This window comes from Triturus cristatus, chromosome 2_1 (assembly GCF_964204655.1).
Source record: "Triturus cristatus chromosome 2_1, aTriCri1.1, whole genome shotgun sequence".
NCBI classification, from domain to species: Eukaryota; Metazoa; Chordata; class Amphibia; order Caudata; family Salamandridae; genus Triturus; species Triturus cristatus.
The window spans coordinates 504,079,601-504,099,004 of record NC_140581.1 but is presented as its reverse complement, the minus strand read 5'-3'; the positions used below and the strand labels follow the sequence as shown (position 1 = coordinate 504,099,004).

General features: G+C 45.9%; 1 protein-coding gene across 2 annotated transcripts in view; it reads left to right on the top strand.

Annotated features, from left to right (window-relative positions):
* The window catches only part of GTF2H2C (GTF2H2 family member C), a 349,036-nt gene that overhangs the window by 39,466 nt on the left and 290,166 nt on the right, over positions 1-19,404 (top strand). For both annotated transcript variants that reach the window (XM_085632380.1, XM_085632381.1), the window contains 2 exons: positions 6,257-6,347; positions 6,428-6,505. In XM_085632380.1, coding sequence (XP_085488506.1) covers positions 6,292-6,347; positions 6,428-6,505 — 134 coding nt within the window. In that variant the 5' untranslated portion in view covers positions 6,257-6,291. The remainder of the gene's footprint in view (positions 1-6,256; positions 6,348-6,427; positions 6,506-19,404) is intronic.

Genomic DNA, 19,404 nt, shown 5'->3' with positions numbered 1-19,404 from the left:
GCCCATCCCGACAGACCACGCACGGAACCTCGGCTTCATCCTCAACTCCTCCCTCACTATGACCCACCAGATCAACTCCATCGCCTTCACCAGTTTCAGCTGCCTTCGGATACTCCGTAAGACTTTCAAATGGATACCCCCCGAATGCAGAAAAACTGTCACCCGTAACCAGCAGACTGGACTACGGCAACGCCTTCTACGCCAGAATCAACAGAAATCTCCTACACAAGCTCCAAACCATCCAGAACTCCACAGCCAGACTCATCCTCGGAACCCCTCGGGACGAACACATGACCCAACACCTACGAGACCTCCACTGGCTCCCCGCCGAGAAGAGAGTAACCTTCAAACTGCTCACCCATGCCTACAAATCCCTCCACAGCATCGGACCCAAATACCTCAAGCAGAGAGTCTCCTTCCACGTACCCAAGAGAAACCTCCGCTCCGCTCACCTCGCACTCGCAGAGGCCCCCCCGCATCTGCAGAGCAGGCGGAAGAGCTTTCTCCCACGTCGCAGCCAAAGCCTGGAATGAGCTCCCAGTCAACATCAGATGCTCCCCCACCCTACACACCTTCAGGAACCTTCAGGAAGAACCTCAAGACCTGGCTCTTCGACTGACCCAGAGCTGCAACCTCCCCTCCCCCCAGCACCTTGAGACCCTCACGGGTGAGTAGAGCGCTCTGTAAATTCCCTGATTGATTGATTGATTGAAACGGACTTCTTCCACCAGAGGTGGTTTTTCTTTGCTTATAAATCCATGTACATAGTAGACCTGTGTTAATTAGAAATTCGTACTTGAGGGACTGGCAGCCAAACATCTCCTGTGTCCTTGCTCCCAAGTGACGAAGGGTTAGCCTGTCTTGGAAATTCCCCATGTTAGCCTCACGTCTTCTGTTCGATTTACTAGCTATTGATTCCCTCATGTTCAAAAAGACAATGGTTTGTAAGCTTTCTTTTAGATAAAACATTGCCTTGAGTATGAGGCCTAACCATATTGGCCACACACCGCCTCTGCATGTAGAAAATATTCATTATTTTGCTCAATATTGAACTAAGTCTAATGACAATTGCTTTCTCTATACCATAGAATACATTTCACCATGTGAACATTTTTATTTATTTTTTATTTATTTTAGCGATTTCTACAGCGCCTGGTGACCCAAGGGTATCCCCGCGCTATGTAACTTGAACCTATTGAGACGGGAGGTAGTCGAAGGGTGTTACTTGGGAAACAAGTGGGTCTTAAGTTTTTTTCGGAACGCAAGGTAATTGGATTCCAATCTGAGGGCCAGGGGGAGTGCGTTCCAGCCTTTGGCCGCCTGAACGGAGAATTGGCGGCCTCCCGTGCGGACTTTTTTGAATCTGGGAATGTGGACTCGATTCTCATTTTGCGATCGTAGCACTCTGGTTGCTGTATAGGGTGTAATCATGTTGCTGAGGATCGCTGGGCCGGAACCGTTGTAGAGCTTGTGTGTGATACACATTGCTTTAAAGTGCACCCTTTGGCGCACCGGGAGCCAGTGCAGGGTTTTAAGGGCTGGCTTGGCAGATGTTCTGGAGGGGGTGTGGGTGATCATACGTGCTGCCGCGTTCTGTGTGCGCTGGAGTTTCGAGATGGTAGCCTCGGGGGCACCCAGATAGACTAGATTGCTGTAGTCTAAGCGGGACAGCACTAGGCCCTGGATAAGGAGCTTTCTGGACATAGGAGGGAGTAGGGGCAGGATTTTACGAGTCTTACACATGAGCCCAAAACATGTGCCCGAGGTTTTGGTAGCCTGGGTCTTCATCGTGAGTTGTGGCTCTAGCCACACCCCGAGTGTTTTGATTTCAGATTTAGGGGGGGGGGATTTCACCGAACACATCGGGCCATATCGTGGGAGGGATAGATGTCCATTGCTTACCGAGTAACATTACCTCTGTCTTTGTCCCATTCAATTTCAAAGATGATTCGTTCATCCAGTTGTGGATGTTTATGAGGCAGTTAGTCAGGTTTTCCGGATGGTCAATCAGCTGGGACAGGGAGACAACCAGTTGGGTGTCATCGGCGTAACTCACCATTTTGATGTTAAATGGTGTTACCACGTCCTCGAGGGGGGCCATATAGACATTAAAAAGCGTGGGGCTCAGGGAAGAGCCCTGAGGCACGCCGCTGGTGAGTGGGAGGGTGGATGAGTGGTGACTGTCATCCCAGACTTGAAAGGTGCGTCCTGTAAGATAGGATTCGATCCATCCGATAGCTGTCCCGGTAAGTCCTGCTTTCGCCAGTCTGCTCAGAAGGACACGGTGGTTGACCGTATCGAAGGCTGCACTTAGATCCAGGAGGATCACTGCCACTGATCCTCCTGAATCTAGTAAGCCCCTTGCCTCTTCAATCACCGCAAGCAGTGCGGTGTCCGTTCCGTGGCCTGGGCGAAATCCGGTCTGGGATTGTCTGAGCAGTTTGTTTGTCTCAAGGAACTGAGATAATTGGATATTTACCAATTTCTCGGTGACTTTACTAATGCCAGGGAGTAGGGATATTGGCCTATCGTTGGTCAGGTCTGCTGGATCCAGCTGGGGTTTTTTTATGAGTGCTTTGACCACCGCACTCTTCCAGCTGTCGGGGACGATGCCATGTAAAAACGAACAGTTGATGAGGTCCGTAATGGTGGGAACTATTACTGGGGCTACTGTTTTAAGGAACCTGATAGGGGCTGGGTCCAGGGGCGATCCACTTTTCATTTTTACAAGGGTTCGCTCAACCTCTGCGGGGATGACAGGTCGAAAAGTCTTAAGCGAAGGACGACAGCTGCTTTCAGACAAATTGGGGACCGGACTGCTTTCCGTAAGGCTGGGAAGGCTGGAGGGAGGGAGGGAAGCCAGGATACGGGTGATTTTTTCGTTGAAAAAAATGGCTAATTCGTTGCTTCTGTCGACTTTGGGTGTGTTAGAGGAGGAGGTGGTGGGGACCTTGGTCAGCTCTTTGACGATTAAAAAAGATTCTCGGGCTGAATTGGATGCTTCTTGTATGCGTGTGGTATAGTAGGAAGCTTTGGCTGATTTGATAGCTTCTTTGTAAATTTTGACCGCAGCCTGGTAGTCTTCTTTGTTGGCATTTTGCCAGGTCTTTCTCCAAAGACGTTCGGCCTTTTTGCAGTTTTTGCGGAGTGCTCTTAGCTCTGTGGAATACCATGGAGCTGAGCCACGTTTGCCGTTTTTATTTTCCCTATTTCTGAGTGGAAGTATAAGGTCTAGGGAGGCGGTAATCCAATCTCTGAATCTTTTGTCTGCGGTATTTGGGTCTTCTGCCTGGGCAGGGATGTTTTTTTCCAGGGTCTGAGTCCATTCGTCCGTGGAGAGTCTGGGCCAGGTCCTATCCTTGCTAAAAGTGGGGGGTGTGCGATTTTTCTTGGAGGTTACAGGTAGTTGGAAGGAGACCATAAAGTGGTCTGTCCAGGGGAGGGGCAAGGCCTCTTTGGCTGACATTGAAGGCGAGTTTGTAAGTACAGGGTCTAAGAGGTGGCCCTTGGTGTGGGTGGCCCCGGAGTTTAGTAACCGGATGTCAAGAGCCGCTAGATCTTGAATCAAGTCAAGGGCTGCCGAGTTGGCCGGGTCTTCAAGGTGGATGTTCAGGTCGCCAACTATCATGTAGTTAGAGAAGGCGTGGGCTTGGGTTGTAATTAGGTCCAGAAGCGAGCTGATGCAGGGGCCCGGAGTGCCGGGAGGGCGATAAATGAGGAGTCCTGTAAGGGAGGTGGTTGGGTTGAGAGTTACGGAGAAATGCAGGCTTTCTGCGTCGGTAACCTGGGCGTCGTAGGTTTTGAAGTGGAGGTGTTCTCGATGGATAATGGCTATCCCTCCTCCTCTACCTAGAGGACGGGGTAAGGACTGAATACAATAGCCCTGTGGGGTTGCTAAGACCATGTCAGATTGAGAATGAGGGCCGAGCCACGTTTCCGTGAGAAAAAATATATCAATTTCATGGTCCTCTATGAGGTCGGCAATCTGAGTCGCGTGTTTGGGAAGAGAGCGGCAGTTCAGAGAGGCAAGGTTGAGGGTGACAGGCTTGCTGGGTCTCGCGGGTAGCCTAAGCTGCGTTGGTTTGCATGAGGGGCAGCTAATGAAGGGTCCCTTGGGATTATGGATGTAATCACAGGACTGCGGAGGAGGTCTGAGGCTCAAAAGGTCTCTCCGGGAGTACCGTATGTTTGAGGGGAGGGAATCAGGCAGGGGTTCTGGCCCTAGGCCCGGTCGTGCGCGGACGGGCGCAGACGGGCTTGCCTTGGGCGCGCCTTCGGCGCGCAAACGGCGCTCCCGCTGCGCTCGTCCGCTGCGCTGGGGGGGTCGGCACATTTGTGCTAGAAGTAATGGGCGTGGCCTCGCAGGGGGCGTGGCTCCGCCTTTGGCGCGCTCTCGGTGATGGCGATTCCCCGAGGGTGGGGGACTGGAATTAGCGCGTCTCAGCAGCGCTTCCAGCAGGTGAGCGAGAGCGTTTTTGTGCTTTGAATGAGCAAGTGAAACAAGTTATTCAGTGACAATTTTAAAATTGAACAGTAAAAGAAACCTCCGGCTTTCCGCCTCAGAGGGTTGCAAGTGACTGGAGTCGATGCGCTGGGAGAGCGTTTAAGGAGTTGGTCGGTGGGCGTGGCCTCGCAGGGGGCGTGGCTCCGCCTTTGGCGCGCTCTCGGTGATGGCGATTCCCCGAGGGTGGGGGACTGGAATTAGCGCGTCTCAGCAGCGCTTCCAGCAGGTGAGCGAGAGCGTTTTTGTGCTTTGAATGAGCAAGTGAAACAAGTTATTCAGTGACAATTTTAAAATTGAACAGTAAAAGAAACCTCCGGCTTTCCGCCTCAGAGGGTTGCAAGTGACTGGAGTCGATGCGCTGGGAGAGCGTTTAAGGAGTTGGTCGGTGGGCGTGGCCTCGCAGGGGGCGTGGCTCCGCCTTTGGCGCGCTCTCGGTGATGGCGATTCCCCGAGGGTGGGGGACTGGAATTAGCGCGTCTCAGCAGCGCTTCCAGCAGGTGAGCGAGAGCGTTTTTGTGCTTTGAATGAGCAAGTGAAACAAGTTATTCAGTGACAATTTTAAAATTGAACATTTGAGTGGCAATACCCAGTTTGATTTACATTTTTATAATCAGGGCCACTGGAATTATGCAATTGTGCGGCGATTTTCACATTTTTATGGATTTGCTGCGTTTTTCACATAATCCATCATCTGCTGCAAAATCTGCAAATTTCTATAAAAAAAGCTCAAACGGTTCAAAAGGGACTAACGCGCAGTGACACGTGTTGCTGCACAGCAGAAGGCCCTTTGCAAAAGTTGACTCGTCACCTTTCTGTTGCTTATTGCTGTATTTGAATATTAAATTGTTACTGATGAGGTGCAACCAATGCACAGACAATGAATAACAAGTGTAAATATGACAAAATACTATTACAAAATGTGCCGCATTACGCCTCATTATTTACTTTTTCTGGACGCACAATTTGCTCAAACCTACTGCATAATTTGGGCCTTCCCTTCCGCATAATTCCAGTGGCCCTGGTTGATAATGCATGTGCTCATCTTTCCATTGCACAAAACAAACTATATATTATAACTTGGCTGTTAAGAACTTTTTCTACGTTAACGCATTGGTGTATACCTGAAATCATCTGCAAAAAAAAGTTATTGAACTTAGATGCTTCTCCTGGGGCTTTGCTGGGAACGCGCTAATCTAATTAGTCAATATGTTGCTTCTTTCTACTTGAGTCAAAAAACTTTACTTCCTATCTTTAGGCTTTAGACGAGGCAAGGTAACTGAGAGCTTAGTCTTTTTTTCAATTAACATGTCTTGAAAAACGCAACCAAAAATGTAAGGTAAGAAGTTATTTCGTACTTCGACAAAAAGGAACAGTATTGTGCGTTAAGTTGCGTTTTGAATGAGCCCGTTCTAAACATATGTTTTATGAAGTAAACATCTGCATTCAGAGCTGCTCTGTTGTAAAACGTGTTAAATGCCACTTTTACATAGTGGCATGGCCATCATCTTAATTATTTATAGATCTATTTATGAATGAGGTCTTCATTTATTTTGTGGGCGCGATGACAAGTGATTTAGGAACAAAGCTAACCATCCCGTGTACTTCTTTTTGGTTGTCTTTGCATGCGCCAGGTCCTTGAATGATTTAGGCAAGCTTCAGTCAGTATTTCGACACATGCAGCGATTAAAAACGAAAATATATTCTCCCATTACTGACCGGTGCATTAATCTTTTTTTCCCCATCAAATTGCAGTTTCTTACCAAAAATATTTGAAAATAAAGAAAGAAATGGATGACGAAATAGAGAAAACTAAGCGCTGGGAAGGTGGCTACGAAAGAACATGGTAAAGTTTGCCCTTTTAAAAATTGACATAGTTTAATATTGCTTTTCAACGCTAGTTATTCATGAACTGTTTTCTTGCAGGGAGGTTCTGAAAGAAGACGAGTCCGGGTCATTGAAAGCTACGATAGATGATATTCTCTTCAAAGCAAAGAGGAAAAGGCAAGAACAGATTCACTGAATTTAGCGAAACGTAAATTTAACATTGTACTGTGAATGGTGTTAATTGTGAAGGGAAATCCCGCAGCAAATTGTGTTGACAGCTTTTGGTGGGATCTGTGAAATAATCAATCTTTCACTTTAAACTTTTTAAAATGACCTTTGAAATTGTCATATTGCGTCTTGACCTAGCCTTGCATCCCTGCTACGAGCAGCTCTGTAGCTTAGTTTAGAGAGATAGTTTATTAAAAAAGTTGTTTTAACATATATGCTTTACTTTTTCCTCTTGTCTGTGGAGACCTTCCTGTTTAAGATAAGTCACAATTCCCTTTAAATACAGAAATCTGATCTGCATGTTTTGTCTGCCAACTCTATATATGTTTTGTATTCAATTATTTATTTGTGTAAGATATTAATAGCTGAATTTGTGAGTGTGCGGACTCTTTTTTTTTTTTTTTTTTTTTTTTTTTTTTTTTTTTATTCAGCTTGAAAATAATACAATAGTTCATGCCATATAGGTTCATCATAGAAATCATTGTAAATTATACATTTCCTATAGCACATCTAACAACTTTATGGAAAACAAATGGACAATATAAATAGGGCACGGCAAACCCAAATATCCCCAGAAAAAGAGAAACAAAATACCATACAATTACCCGTTAGCAAGGCTACTTATTTCCCTTCAGCTATTCAGCCATTGTGTAAATGGAGCCCAGATTTGTGCCCCCTTTCACGTCTCCTCCTACCTCCCCTCATGAACACAGCTGATTCCAAATTATGGCGAGCTAGAATCCTTGCTCTCCAGTTCACAAAAGTGGGGGGGTAGGACTAATCCATTCCGATGTAATACATAATCGTATTAAAGACATAGCAATGAATATTAGAGCTGTGATATGACTCGCTCTTAATGGCAAAGAATCCGTCTCACAACCTAGTATTACTAATTCCGGAGATAACTCCACTGGGATTTTAAGACTTGAATTCATAAATGTCTCAACGTCTTGAAGGAACTGAGCCAATTTAGAACAGGTAAAAAACATATGTATATCATTAGCTACTACTAAACCACATCTCGGGCAGCTGTGCCCACCCCTACCTCCCCATTTAGATATTTTGGCTGGAGTGTAGTAAAGATCGTATAGGGCCATATAACTTTGGGAGCGTAGGCTCCCTGAGATTAAAACCGTACTAGATAGCTCTAATTTATGAGTAATATCTATACTCGCCTTACCTAACTTAGTTTCCCATTTAGTATTGTAAAGCGAGAGATCATCGGGAAGGCCTAGCAATAAATTTTGGTAAATCGGCCCAATTCGTGAATTCTTCAAAATCATGTCCATAAGGATATTCTTGACAAACAGAGTAGGGGTGTTATATGAAAGTTTAACTAAATGACTTCGAAGCTGCAAATATTTGAAGAATTCATGTATAACTAAACTTATTTTTTAATAAAAGAAAAGAGGCCATGCTACCCTCGTGTGCTAAATCACCCAAAATAGTGATACCGTGGTGCCTCCACCGAATTGTGATTTGATCTTGAAAGATAGAGGGTAGCAGTCTAGCCGCTGACAGGGGGGTAAAAAAATTAACATTGGCGATGGACCATCTACGCCGTACCTTCCTCCAAACTGAGTACATTGACATGATTACTTTAAACTTAGTTTTTTTGTAGTAGCTAGGTTCGAGGGCTGACAATAAAATTCCCTTGGCCTCCTCTCCTAGTCCAATCTCAAATATAGAAGGTGCACGACATAGTGGAAGTATTGCTCGGTCGCCAAATAGTGGGATAGCCAGATGTTGAAGTAGAGCTGTCCAACTATATAACAATAAATTAGGAACAGACCACCCACCCCTATGCAGTGGTAACTGCATCCATTTCACTGCCCTTCGGGGCTGATGGTATCCCCATAGAAACCTACTGCAGCATCTCTCTGCACGAATAAGGCTTGACTGAGCAAATTCTAACGGAATGGTCCTAAATGAGTAAAGAAATTTAGGCAGAATCAGCATCTTTAGGACGTTCCTTCTGCCAAACATGGATAGGTGTAAATTGTCTAATCTTTGTAGAGTAAGGCTAACAGTATCTATAATGGGTAGGATGTTCATGTCAGGTAGTTTATCAACTGATGATGTAATTATTATCCCTAGATACACTGCACTTTGGACCACTGGAGCATCAGAGGGGCCCATTGCTGTAGATTGAACCACCTGCGTTTTCTGGGCATTGAGTTTATAGCCCGAGCACTGGCCATACTGTTATGCTAGGTTTTTAATAGCAGGGAATGCAGTGGACACATCACTAGTTACTATAATATCGTCAGCATATGCCAAGATTTTAAATTCATACGTATTGATCCTAACCGGAGATATATTTAGAGAGCTCAAGTTTACACAAAAACGGATCTATATACAGTGCAAATAGAAGGGGTGAGCAGGGGCAACCTTGCCTAGTGCCCCTACTAATGTCAAACGGTCTTGATGCCAGCCCTGATATAGATAGGGTTGCGCAAGGTTTAATATATAGTGACTGCAGGGCATAGATAAAATCTAAACAAAACCCCTTCCAGTGCAGAGCTTTCCACAGGAACCCCCAGGCAACCCTGTCAAACGCTTTTTCCGCGTCTAACAGGATTGCACCAAGGGGGGATCCCGTGACTTGAGCCCAATCCAACAATGCTATAACACGGCGGACATGATCCGCCGTGTCTCTACCGGGGATAAAACCATGTTGGCGAATAGACACTAATGGCGATATCACTGATGCTAACCTTGTGGCCAATATCTTTGCGAAGATCTTATTATCAGTATTAATCAGTGATATCGGACGGAATGATGCAGGATCCAACTCCGGCTTATTCTTCTTTTTAAAAAGAATAATAGTTGTAAAACGCCAAGAGTCTGGAATACGGCCTAGTTGCGCATCTCTAAGAATTGTTAGAAAGTCCTCCCGTATCTCAGAATGAAATGTGGTATAGAACTCCAAAGGAATAGAGTCCGGACCAGCCGCTTTACCCTTGGCTAGCGAATTCAATGCCAGTTCCACCTCATCCCATTCTATTGGAGCCGCCAAAATAGTGTTCTGCTGGTCTATTACTTTTGAGGTGTTAAGATCGTTTACAAAAGTGGCAAACTCATAATCTAAATTGATATCATTAGATTCCTCAGTGTATAAAGAACCATAAAACTCGGAAAAAACGGTCAGGACTCCTTCAGGAGTATCATGAATATGCCCCTGGGTATCTTGGATCTTAACAATACGGTTGGCCTGGGCTCGCTGCTGAAGTCGTTTGGCTAGGACCCTGCCGGATTGTTCGCCAAACTCAAGCATCATTTTTTTTTTTAAACAGACTTTTATTGAGCTTCACAGGGTAACATATTCAAATCTCCTGCCCACTGACGGGCCACCCAAATGAACCAGGACATAGTAAATCGACCATCCCGCTTTTCGGAGCCCAACAACACATCTCTCGTCCCACAAGGGGTCCGCGCAATAATACAGTCCGTCCACAAGGGTGGTCCACTACCAGAATGCAACACCCTCAAAAGACCCCCCCACCCCTCCCCCATCTAGTCTCCCCCAACAACACCCCCCACCCACCCTCCCAAGCCAAACTCAAACATCATCTGACGATACTGAAGATATTTGGCTGCCAGGTCCTGTCCTAAAAACTCAAGCAGAGAAGCCTTTATACGCGCAACCTGAGTTTGACTATAGGTTATATCACGCCCTTCCCTAATTGCATCAATGAGGAGGACCTCTGCGCACCTTAGTGCGTCAACCCGCACATTAGTCTGGTCTTGGATTTGCTTCTGGCGAAAATATGAAAAGCTTTTTGTTTCGCCTCGAATTGCTGCCTTGAGTGCATCCCAAACGATGTTACTGGGTGCTATGTTACTGGGTGCTGATACCCTATTAAGGTTCAGAAATTCAGATACCCATGGCCTCATATGATCTAAGTAGAGTTGTTCTGATAAAAGTTTTCTCTCGAAAGTCTATGATCTGAGAGGCTTCGAGTGACGGTTTAATATAACATCGATGACCAACGGATTATGGTCAGATATTATACGAGGTGAAATTGAGATTGAAATATTATCTGCAAACCGATCAGAGAAAAAGACATAATCCAAACGTACCATTTTTTTATGGGGGGCCGAAAAATATGTATAACCATCCAAGTGCTTCTTATGATGAAACCACAGATCAGTCATTGAATGTTCCTGAACCAGTGCTTGCAACGCTATGAATACTCTGGGTTTCTTGCCCACATATTTTTGCCCTCCTATAAGATTAAAATCAGCAGAGAGATTGATATTAAAGTCACCACAGAGGCAGATCGGATGAGGCCAAGACGCTAATTCTACATTTAAATGGTGCAAAACTGCAGGGTCGTCGACGTTTGAGCTATATACAGTACAAATAGTCAATGCTCTACCATTAATCAGAAGCTCGGAGATAATCCACCGTCCCCCATTATCTTGAGAGGTTCTAACACAGGAGCCTAGCCCCCGCCTCGCTAGAATTGCCACCCCTCTCATCATTGAGGACTGTCGGGAACACCCTATTAAATCGAAACCAGGAACTTTTAATTGATCGCGGTTGTTCCAGGGTACGTGAGTCTCCTGCAAACATAATACCTCTAAATGTAGAGCCTGAACAACCCTCGAAAATAATGCTCCCTTCTTCCCATTAAGGCCACAAACATTCCACGATGCTATGCGGATTTTACCCACCGCCATTAAATCTTTTGCAAAGCAAAGCAATAACTATAATAACTATAATAATAACAATGATACCATGATGAAAACTATTCAATTTATCAAGCTTTTTATCTTTTTTAAATGCACCATTTACCCAGCCCCACCCCCAACCCAGCCCCCCTCCCCTTGGAGCCTCCCACACTTGACACCCCTGACCCTCAGCCCACCCGCCTCACCCCATCCCCCTCGGACCCCCACCCCCCATCCTAGGCAATCGGACCGAAGTCCGGGTGATGGAGGTGCTGGTATAGGCCGGAACCCACGCCCACCTGAAGTCGCTGCTACCTGAAAAAATGAAATATGGGGCATGCCCAGGGGAGATGCATAGACGAAAAAAAAAAAGACAACCACAGCAAAAAATATACCGAAGAAAGAGCATCAACCCCACAGATGGGCATTGTCCCCACTGAAGATCTTTCATCAATGAAGAATCTAAAAAACTTAGATCCAGGCTGCATCTGCTTGCTAAATTAAATCCAAAAATGCTTTAGCCAGAATTTCAGACTCAAAATTTTTTGTCTGAGTTTGGTAAATAACTTTGAGTTTAGCTGGGAAGAGTAAAAAGACCTGTGCCCCTTTAGATTGGAAAGGGGCAATAAGCTGACGGAGCTGCCACCTCCGTTCAACGGTAGCTGGACAGAAGTCCGGCCTTACAAAAAAATGACAACCCTTCCCTGACCTTTGCCTGTCCGGCCTGGCTAAATCATAGATCCTTTCTCTGGCTAGGAAATGATGCAAACAGATTAAAATAGCACGGGGTCTATTGACTGTGTGGTCCAGGCGATGTTTGGGCTTAAATGGGAAGCGGTGAGCACGCTGGATTTCCAACTGCCAGTCCCATTCCTTAACCTCTGGGAATGCCTCCGTGAATAGATCAGCCACAAACTGCCTGGTATCGGAACCCTCCATCCACTCGGGAACCCCCAGAATTCTTAAATTATTTCTTCGGGCACGATTTTCCATGTCTACAAGCTTCCATTGGATGTCCTCCAGCTGAGATTGAATTGCTTCTATAGTGGATTTTTGAGTCACTAAATCGTCTTCCAAAGTAGAGATCCGAATCTCGGCTTCTGCGACCCTAGATGCAATGTTTGTACAAGTCTTGATTACTCTTCTAAGTGAATTTTGGACCCTGCGACACGCCCCCTGTGCTCTAGCGCTCTCCTGTCGCGTCTCCTCACGATGTGCCATTATCGTTTGATAGATTATAGCTAATGTCATTCGGCCAGTGGGGGGGGGTCTGTCTTAGGGTGAAGATTATTAACAGCTAAGTCTTTACAGATAACTTGCGAACCAGGCTGTGCGGAAAATGAGTAGTCCCAAGCTAGAGAGCCATCATCTATACCAGGATCCTGGGGTACCTTACGAACTGTAGGGGGAGCACTCGAGGGATCGATAGGATTCAAAGCATCATTGGTGCGCCAATCGCCCGCCTCGCTGCTCTCATCATCATCGGACCAATCCTTATCTAACCCATCCTGATCAACAGAGGACCCCATATGATCAGATAAAGAGTAAAAATTGTCTCCGTCAGTGTCTCCATCATTATTTATCGGCACAGAGGGCAGAGAAACTTGCAGTAAGTTTGTACAAGAAGGATGGGCTACTTCTACTGATTGTATGCTGGGTGATGGGCCTGGCGGAACTACATCTCCCAGCATTCCAATTGATTGCACACCTGGGAGCAAAGCGGATTTTGTACTTTGAGCATCATTCATTGTATTCTCTAGAGACAGCGCCATCACCATTGAGCTTGCACTGCTTTCCGACAAAGCTGCAGAGGAAGCTTTTACAGAGGCAGTGTTTACCTTACCAATTACGGAGATTGCAGTGTCAGTGTGAGGAGCGGGGAAAAGAGAGGAGGATCCGGTGGCAGCAAGGCCCTGTAAGCTTTTGTTATTATTAGCGCCCGCCCAGGTTTTAAACATCGCAGGCACCGGGGGTGACGCCAATTTAGATATTTTCCCAGCTTTGCTGCCTGACTGACTTCGTTTAGGGATCTCTGCTAATGGTGCCGATGCTGGTACTGCTTCCACCGCCGCTGCCGGGGTCAGAGTCACAGGTTTCGCCGAGACCCGAGGCGGGTTCTTAACTTGGACTTTTGGAGGCATCCCGATGCCGTTGCAGCCGCTGTAGCTGTATCTAAAGCAGGACAAACAGTGCTGGGAGCCAAATACAGGTAACAAGCTGGCTGCCGATGAGGGTCGGGTTAATAAAATCCAATGCCTTAAATTACGGTAATAGCAGCCGATCCACCAAAGCATCTCCTCTTACAGATATGGGATAGAGTTGCGCTTCTCACCCCGTGCAGTAATAGATAGCAAGATTAGCAGGTCATCCAGGAGGGGGAGAATGCCAAAGCCAGCTCACTCGGCCAGAGTACTGGCCGCCATCTTTGCCGCAGAGGCTACCCAAACACGAGTGTGCGGACTCTCAAGTTAAATCCTTGTAGGATTCAGGAAGACTTGTTAGAAATGGCAGGTTTTAGGGCTTTTACACATTTTTGTTTAAAAGGAAATGTCGTCTTTGATGTTTTGTTAGTTATGGGAAGACGATATCAATGAAGCCAGGACTTGAAAAATCATAAAAATGTTACTAGGCCTGCAGGTCTAGCAACTAGGATAATCTACTCGACCTGCTGTATTGCTCTTGACCCTTAAAATTGTCCAATGTGTGTGATCCTAGGCAAATATTTTAGTTCATTGAGTCGCCTTTTTCTTTATTAAATATTAGGGCACCTTCAAAAAATGAGTTCAGCATGCCTGCTGTGCATAAACTCTTATGTTTGATTAAATAGACTAAACATTTGCACCGTGTATAATAAAAATCCAGCCCACATAAAAGGTGCACGTTAGCCCTCACTTGCCTCCTGGTTCAGCAATAGCATTGCCATCAGGGAGGGAGCAGGAATGTATCTAAGTTCATGATAAAAAAAACTCTCACTTTTACTAGCTCTATTACTAAAGCATGGTGTGGTACTACACTGTCATTTACAGATACATTTCCATTGAAATGACTACAAACCTTCCCATTGACCTGCAGTTTTACTGATTAAACTATATAGTGTACAAGCGATAATAAGAAAATTGGGTTTCCGCAAATATTTATTATTTGCAAATCACCAAGTAAAATGTTTTTAATTTGTTGTGAGCCTATTAAACATTTGTTTTCATTAAAGATCAGAATTAAAAAAATGCTTTCCCATCTACTGAAATATATTTTGACATGTTTGTACAGTTCATTTACAAGGCATTTAAATGTTTTTAAAACAAAACAGACATCCTATAGCCTTTCATTGCACAAAGCGTAATTGTTAGACTGTTCACTTTTCTTTCTCTGACCGCAAAGTTGAAGGATTTTGTGAACATGATCTCCAGGATAAAATAAGGAACAACCAATAAGAAGACCTAAACTGGCATTTGACCTCTGTCTTTAAACGCATAGCAAATGTAGCAAGATTTAAAGGCATCTTTATTGTTCTTTTACTTTCTTAATTATAAGAAAACCTGTTCTTTGTGAGCTGGAGTCTCTCGCCAGACCGGGCCAGTGGTCTGTAAAAATAGCTTGCCCTGATAACATCTGACTCACTATAGCGAGTGGGCGAGTACATTTCTCAATGCCTGGAACTGGATATTCTTTATCACAAGAATACTTGAGTACTGCAACTTTGGTACTACCAAGTCCAGTTGCCTGATGTTAACGGGCTAGCAGGTTAGTACTATTGATGCAGGATACATTTTTCATCTTCTAATTGTGAGTGTACAGTTTTCAGTGCTTTTAGTTGCTGTCTTTTTAGGCCAAAGCTTCCTAGACAGCACAGCTGTCTGGTTTGCTAACCACATCTTGGGGACATTAGAAAGCTTCTCTTGGAATGCATTCCACCCACTGCTTACCATTTTGTTTGTGCTTTGTAACTCACATCTGCTTGTTTTCTGTTTTCTGGCTTTATTTGTTTTAGGCTGTCCAGCTGGAGCTTGTACCTTCTATGGCCCATATCCTATTTACTGTATTCTTACACCAGTACTCGCTTTCTGTAAACAGGCCTTTATAACTTATTCTGACGTGTCACTTTACTGTGCATTCGAAGAAACGTGTCAAATGTCATTCTCTGTCTTCCGAGGGAGCCTGATGTTTGCTTTTCTTTCTCTGACTTCAAAGTGAGAGGTTTTACTAATCATGCTGGCTATTGGGGGTGTGCTGGAGGAAGGCTGTGCGATATTATGTTTTTTCTAGCATCCAACAAAATTTAAATGTCTGTAAATGAACTGTGGAGATATTGCAGAATATATCAGAATTAGGAAAGTACAAAAGAAGTACAGTTTTTGGTAATTCTTAAGTGTAGTGGAAACAAATAATGTTAATGGGATCAAAACAAATCAGTACACCAGGTGAAGACATTTCCACACATTATCGTTTGTGTGCAATATAGTTTTCTCAGTAAAACTGTATGTCTATGCAAATGTAATGGCCATTTCAATTGAAGATGCGTTCACTATAAAGGCAGTGTGCTACCACACCATGCATACTCCACTTTACCACACTCCACGCCACTGCTTTCTACTCCACACTGCGTCACTGCACTCTGTTCTGCACCACTCCAATCTACGCCACTTCACTCTATGCCTCTGTACTCTATTCTGCACCACTGGACTATACACCACTCCAGTCTAGGCCACCCCACTCTGCAATGTTGCACTCTGCCAATGCACTCTGCCCCGTATGACTCCACTTTCCACTTTTGTACGCCATGCCAATCCACTCCACTCTAATCTACTCTGCTACACTGCACACTACGCCACTCTACTTCATTGCACTCTGCCACTCCACTGTAGCCTGCATCACTCCACCCCACTTCATTTTACTCTGTTCCACTCTGCACCACGCCACTGCACTTTACCCTGCACCACTGCACTCCATGCCACTGCAATCTATGCTGCGCCACTCTACTCTGCGCCACTCCACTCTGCGCCACTCCACACTGCACCACTCTAATTTACTCCATGCCACTGCACTCAACGTAAGTGCGCTTTGCACCACTCTACTGTGCATCACTCCACTTTATGCCACTGCACTCTACTGTGCACCACTCCATTGTGTACCACTATATTTTAGTCTGCAACACTCTAGACCACTTCACTCTACGCCCCTCTGCTCTAGACCATTGTACTCTGCCACTCTACTGTGGCCTGCATCACTCCACCCCACTTCACTTTACTCTGTTCCACTCTGCGCCACGCCACTGCACTCTACGCTGCACCACTGCACTCCATGCCACTGCAATCTATGCTGCGCCACTCCACTCTGCGCCACTCCACTCTGCACCACTCTAATTTACTCCATGCCACTGCACTCAACGTAAGTGCGCTTTGCACCACTCTACTGTGCATCACTCCACTTTATGCCACTGCACTCTACTGCGCACCACTCCATTGTGTACCACTATATTTTAGTCTGCAACACTCTAGACCACTTCACTCTACGCCACTCTGCTCTAGACCTTTGTACTCTTAAGTCGCTGCCCTCTACGCCACTCTATTCCACTGTGCGCCAATGTACTCTTTGCCACTCTAATCTGCACCACTCTGCTCTATGCCTGTGCACTCCACACCACTTTACTCAACACCAGTGCACTCTACGCTAATCTACTGTGCACCACTGCACTCTGCGCAACTATACTCTACTCTGCAACCCTCTACGCCACTACTCTACATCACTGTACTTTATGCCACTTCTCTCTATGCCACTCAGTTTAACACTACTCTACTCCAATGCACTCTACACTGTAACAATCTACTCTACGCCTCTGCTCTTCATGCCACTCTATTCCGCTCCGCACCATTTCACTCTACACCACTCCACTCTATCCCGCTGCAATCTACTCTGCGCTACTCCACTCTGCACCTCTGTGTTCTATGCTGCTACGACACTCTACTCTGCAGGACTGTACTCTGCGCCACTGCACTCTATGCCAATGCACTCTACACCACTTTAGCCAAAACCAGTACACTGGAAGCCAATCGACTCCTCACAACTGCACTGTATCACACTATACTCTATTCCACTCTGCTCCACTGCACTCTACGCCACTCTGTTCTACACCATTGGACTCTTACTGAACTCTACGCCACTCTATTTTACTCTTCACCACTGCTGTCTATGCCACTCTACCCAGCACCACTCTACGCCACTGCACTCTAGAAAGCTCTGCGCCGCTCCACTCTGCGCCGCTCCACTCTGCGCCATTCACTCTGCGCCACTCTACACAAATTCACATTATGCCTCTCTAGTCTGTCAGTCTGCTCTTCACCAATGCACTTTACACCAACTACACTGTTCTCTGCTCTGCAACATACTACTCTACACCACTGCATGCTAGCCCACTGTACATCTTTGCTCTCTGACACTGCACTTTATGCCACTCTATTCTACTCTCCACCACTGTACTCTTTGCCGATGCTCTCTGCACCACTCTATTCTGAACCACACTACTGTATGCCACTGCACTCTACGCCAGTGCATTGTACACCACTCTACACCACAGCAATTTACGACACTACTCTGCAAGATTGCACTCTCCGCTACTAAACTCTATGCTACACCACTGCACTCAATGCCACAGCAGTCTACTCTGCACCACTCTACTGCACTTTACACCAATTCACTCTATGCCACTACACTCTATGACAACTACTCTGGGCCCCTTTACTCTATGCAACTATACTATACTCTGCACCACTCTATGCCCCTGCACTCTACACCACTTTACTCCAAACCAATCAACTTTACTGCACTCTACACAATTACTCTGCACCATTGCACTCTACGGCACTGTTCTCTACTCTACAACACTCTGCTCTATGCCACTGCACGCTACACCCCTCTACACCTTTGTGCTCTACATCACTGCACTTTACGGCACTCTATTCTACTCTGCAACACTGTACTTCGTGCCACTGCACCCCTCTACGCCACTGCACTCCATGCCAGTGCACTGTACAACACTCTTCTCTACACCAGTGTACTCTGACACTCTACTCTGCAAGACTGCACTCTGCCAATGAACTCTCTGCTACTTTACTCTGCGCTACTGCACTCTATGCCACTGCAGTCTACTCTGCACCACTCCACTCTGACACTCTACACCAATTCAATAAATGCCAAAATACTCTTCGCCAACCCCTGCACTGTAAGCAACTATACTATACAACACTGTACGCCACTGCACGCTACGCTGCTGCATGCTATTCAAGTTTGCGCTCTACACCGCTGTAATCTACTCTGTGCCACTCTACTCTACGCCAGTGCACCATACACCACTTCACTCTACGACGCTCTACTATGCAAGGATGCACTCACATCCATTGAACTTGATGCTGCTCTACTCTGCCACTACACATTACTCTGCACCACTCAACTCAAATGCCCTCTACGCCAGTGCCCTCTACACCTATTCACACTTTGCCATTGCACTCCATACCACTCTACTCTGAATCAGTCCACTTTACACCACTGCACTATAAGTCACTGCACTCTACGACACTCTAACCTATTCTAACCCACTGCGATCTACACTCTGCTCCACGCTACCTTGCACCACTCTATTCAATAATTCTTCACTCTACTCTTAAACAATCTACTATATGCTACTGAACTCTACATCACTGCACTATACCCCACTCAACTCCACCCTGCACCACTCCACTCTATGCCAATCCAGTCTACGCTGGGCCACTCCACTTTACTACTCTACGTTACTGCACTTTACGCCTCTCTGTGCCTAGGCACTCAACACCACTTCACTCAAAACCAATGCCCTCTTTCACCACTGCACTGTACACCACTGCATTCTACTCCACCCTGTGCCACTCCACTCTGCCACTGCAGTCTAGGCTGCACCACTTGACTCTACCCCCACTACTCTGAACCACTGTACTCTATGCCGCTTCACTCTAGACCACTCTACAACATTGTGTTCCACTCTATGACACTAATTAACTTCCTCTACGTCACTCCGTGCCACTTTTCTCCACTATATTCTTTGACACATTACTCCACTCTTCCATTCCACTTCCTCACTCTATGCCACTCCAGTATGACACTCTGCTCCACTCTATGCCACTCAACTCTACTCTGCTATTCCC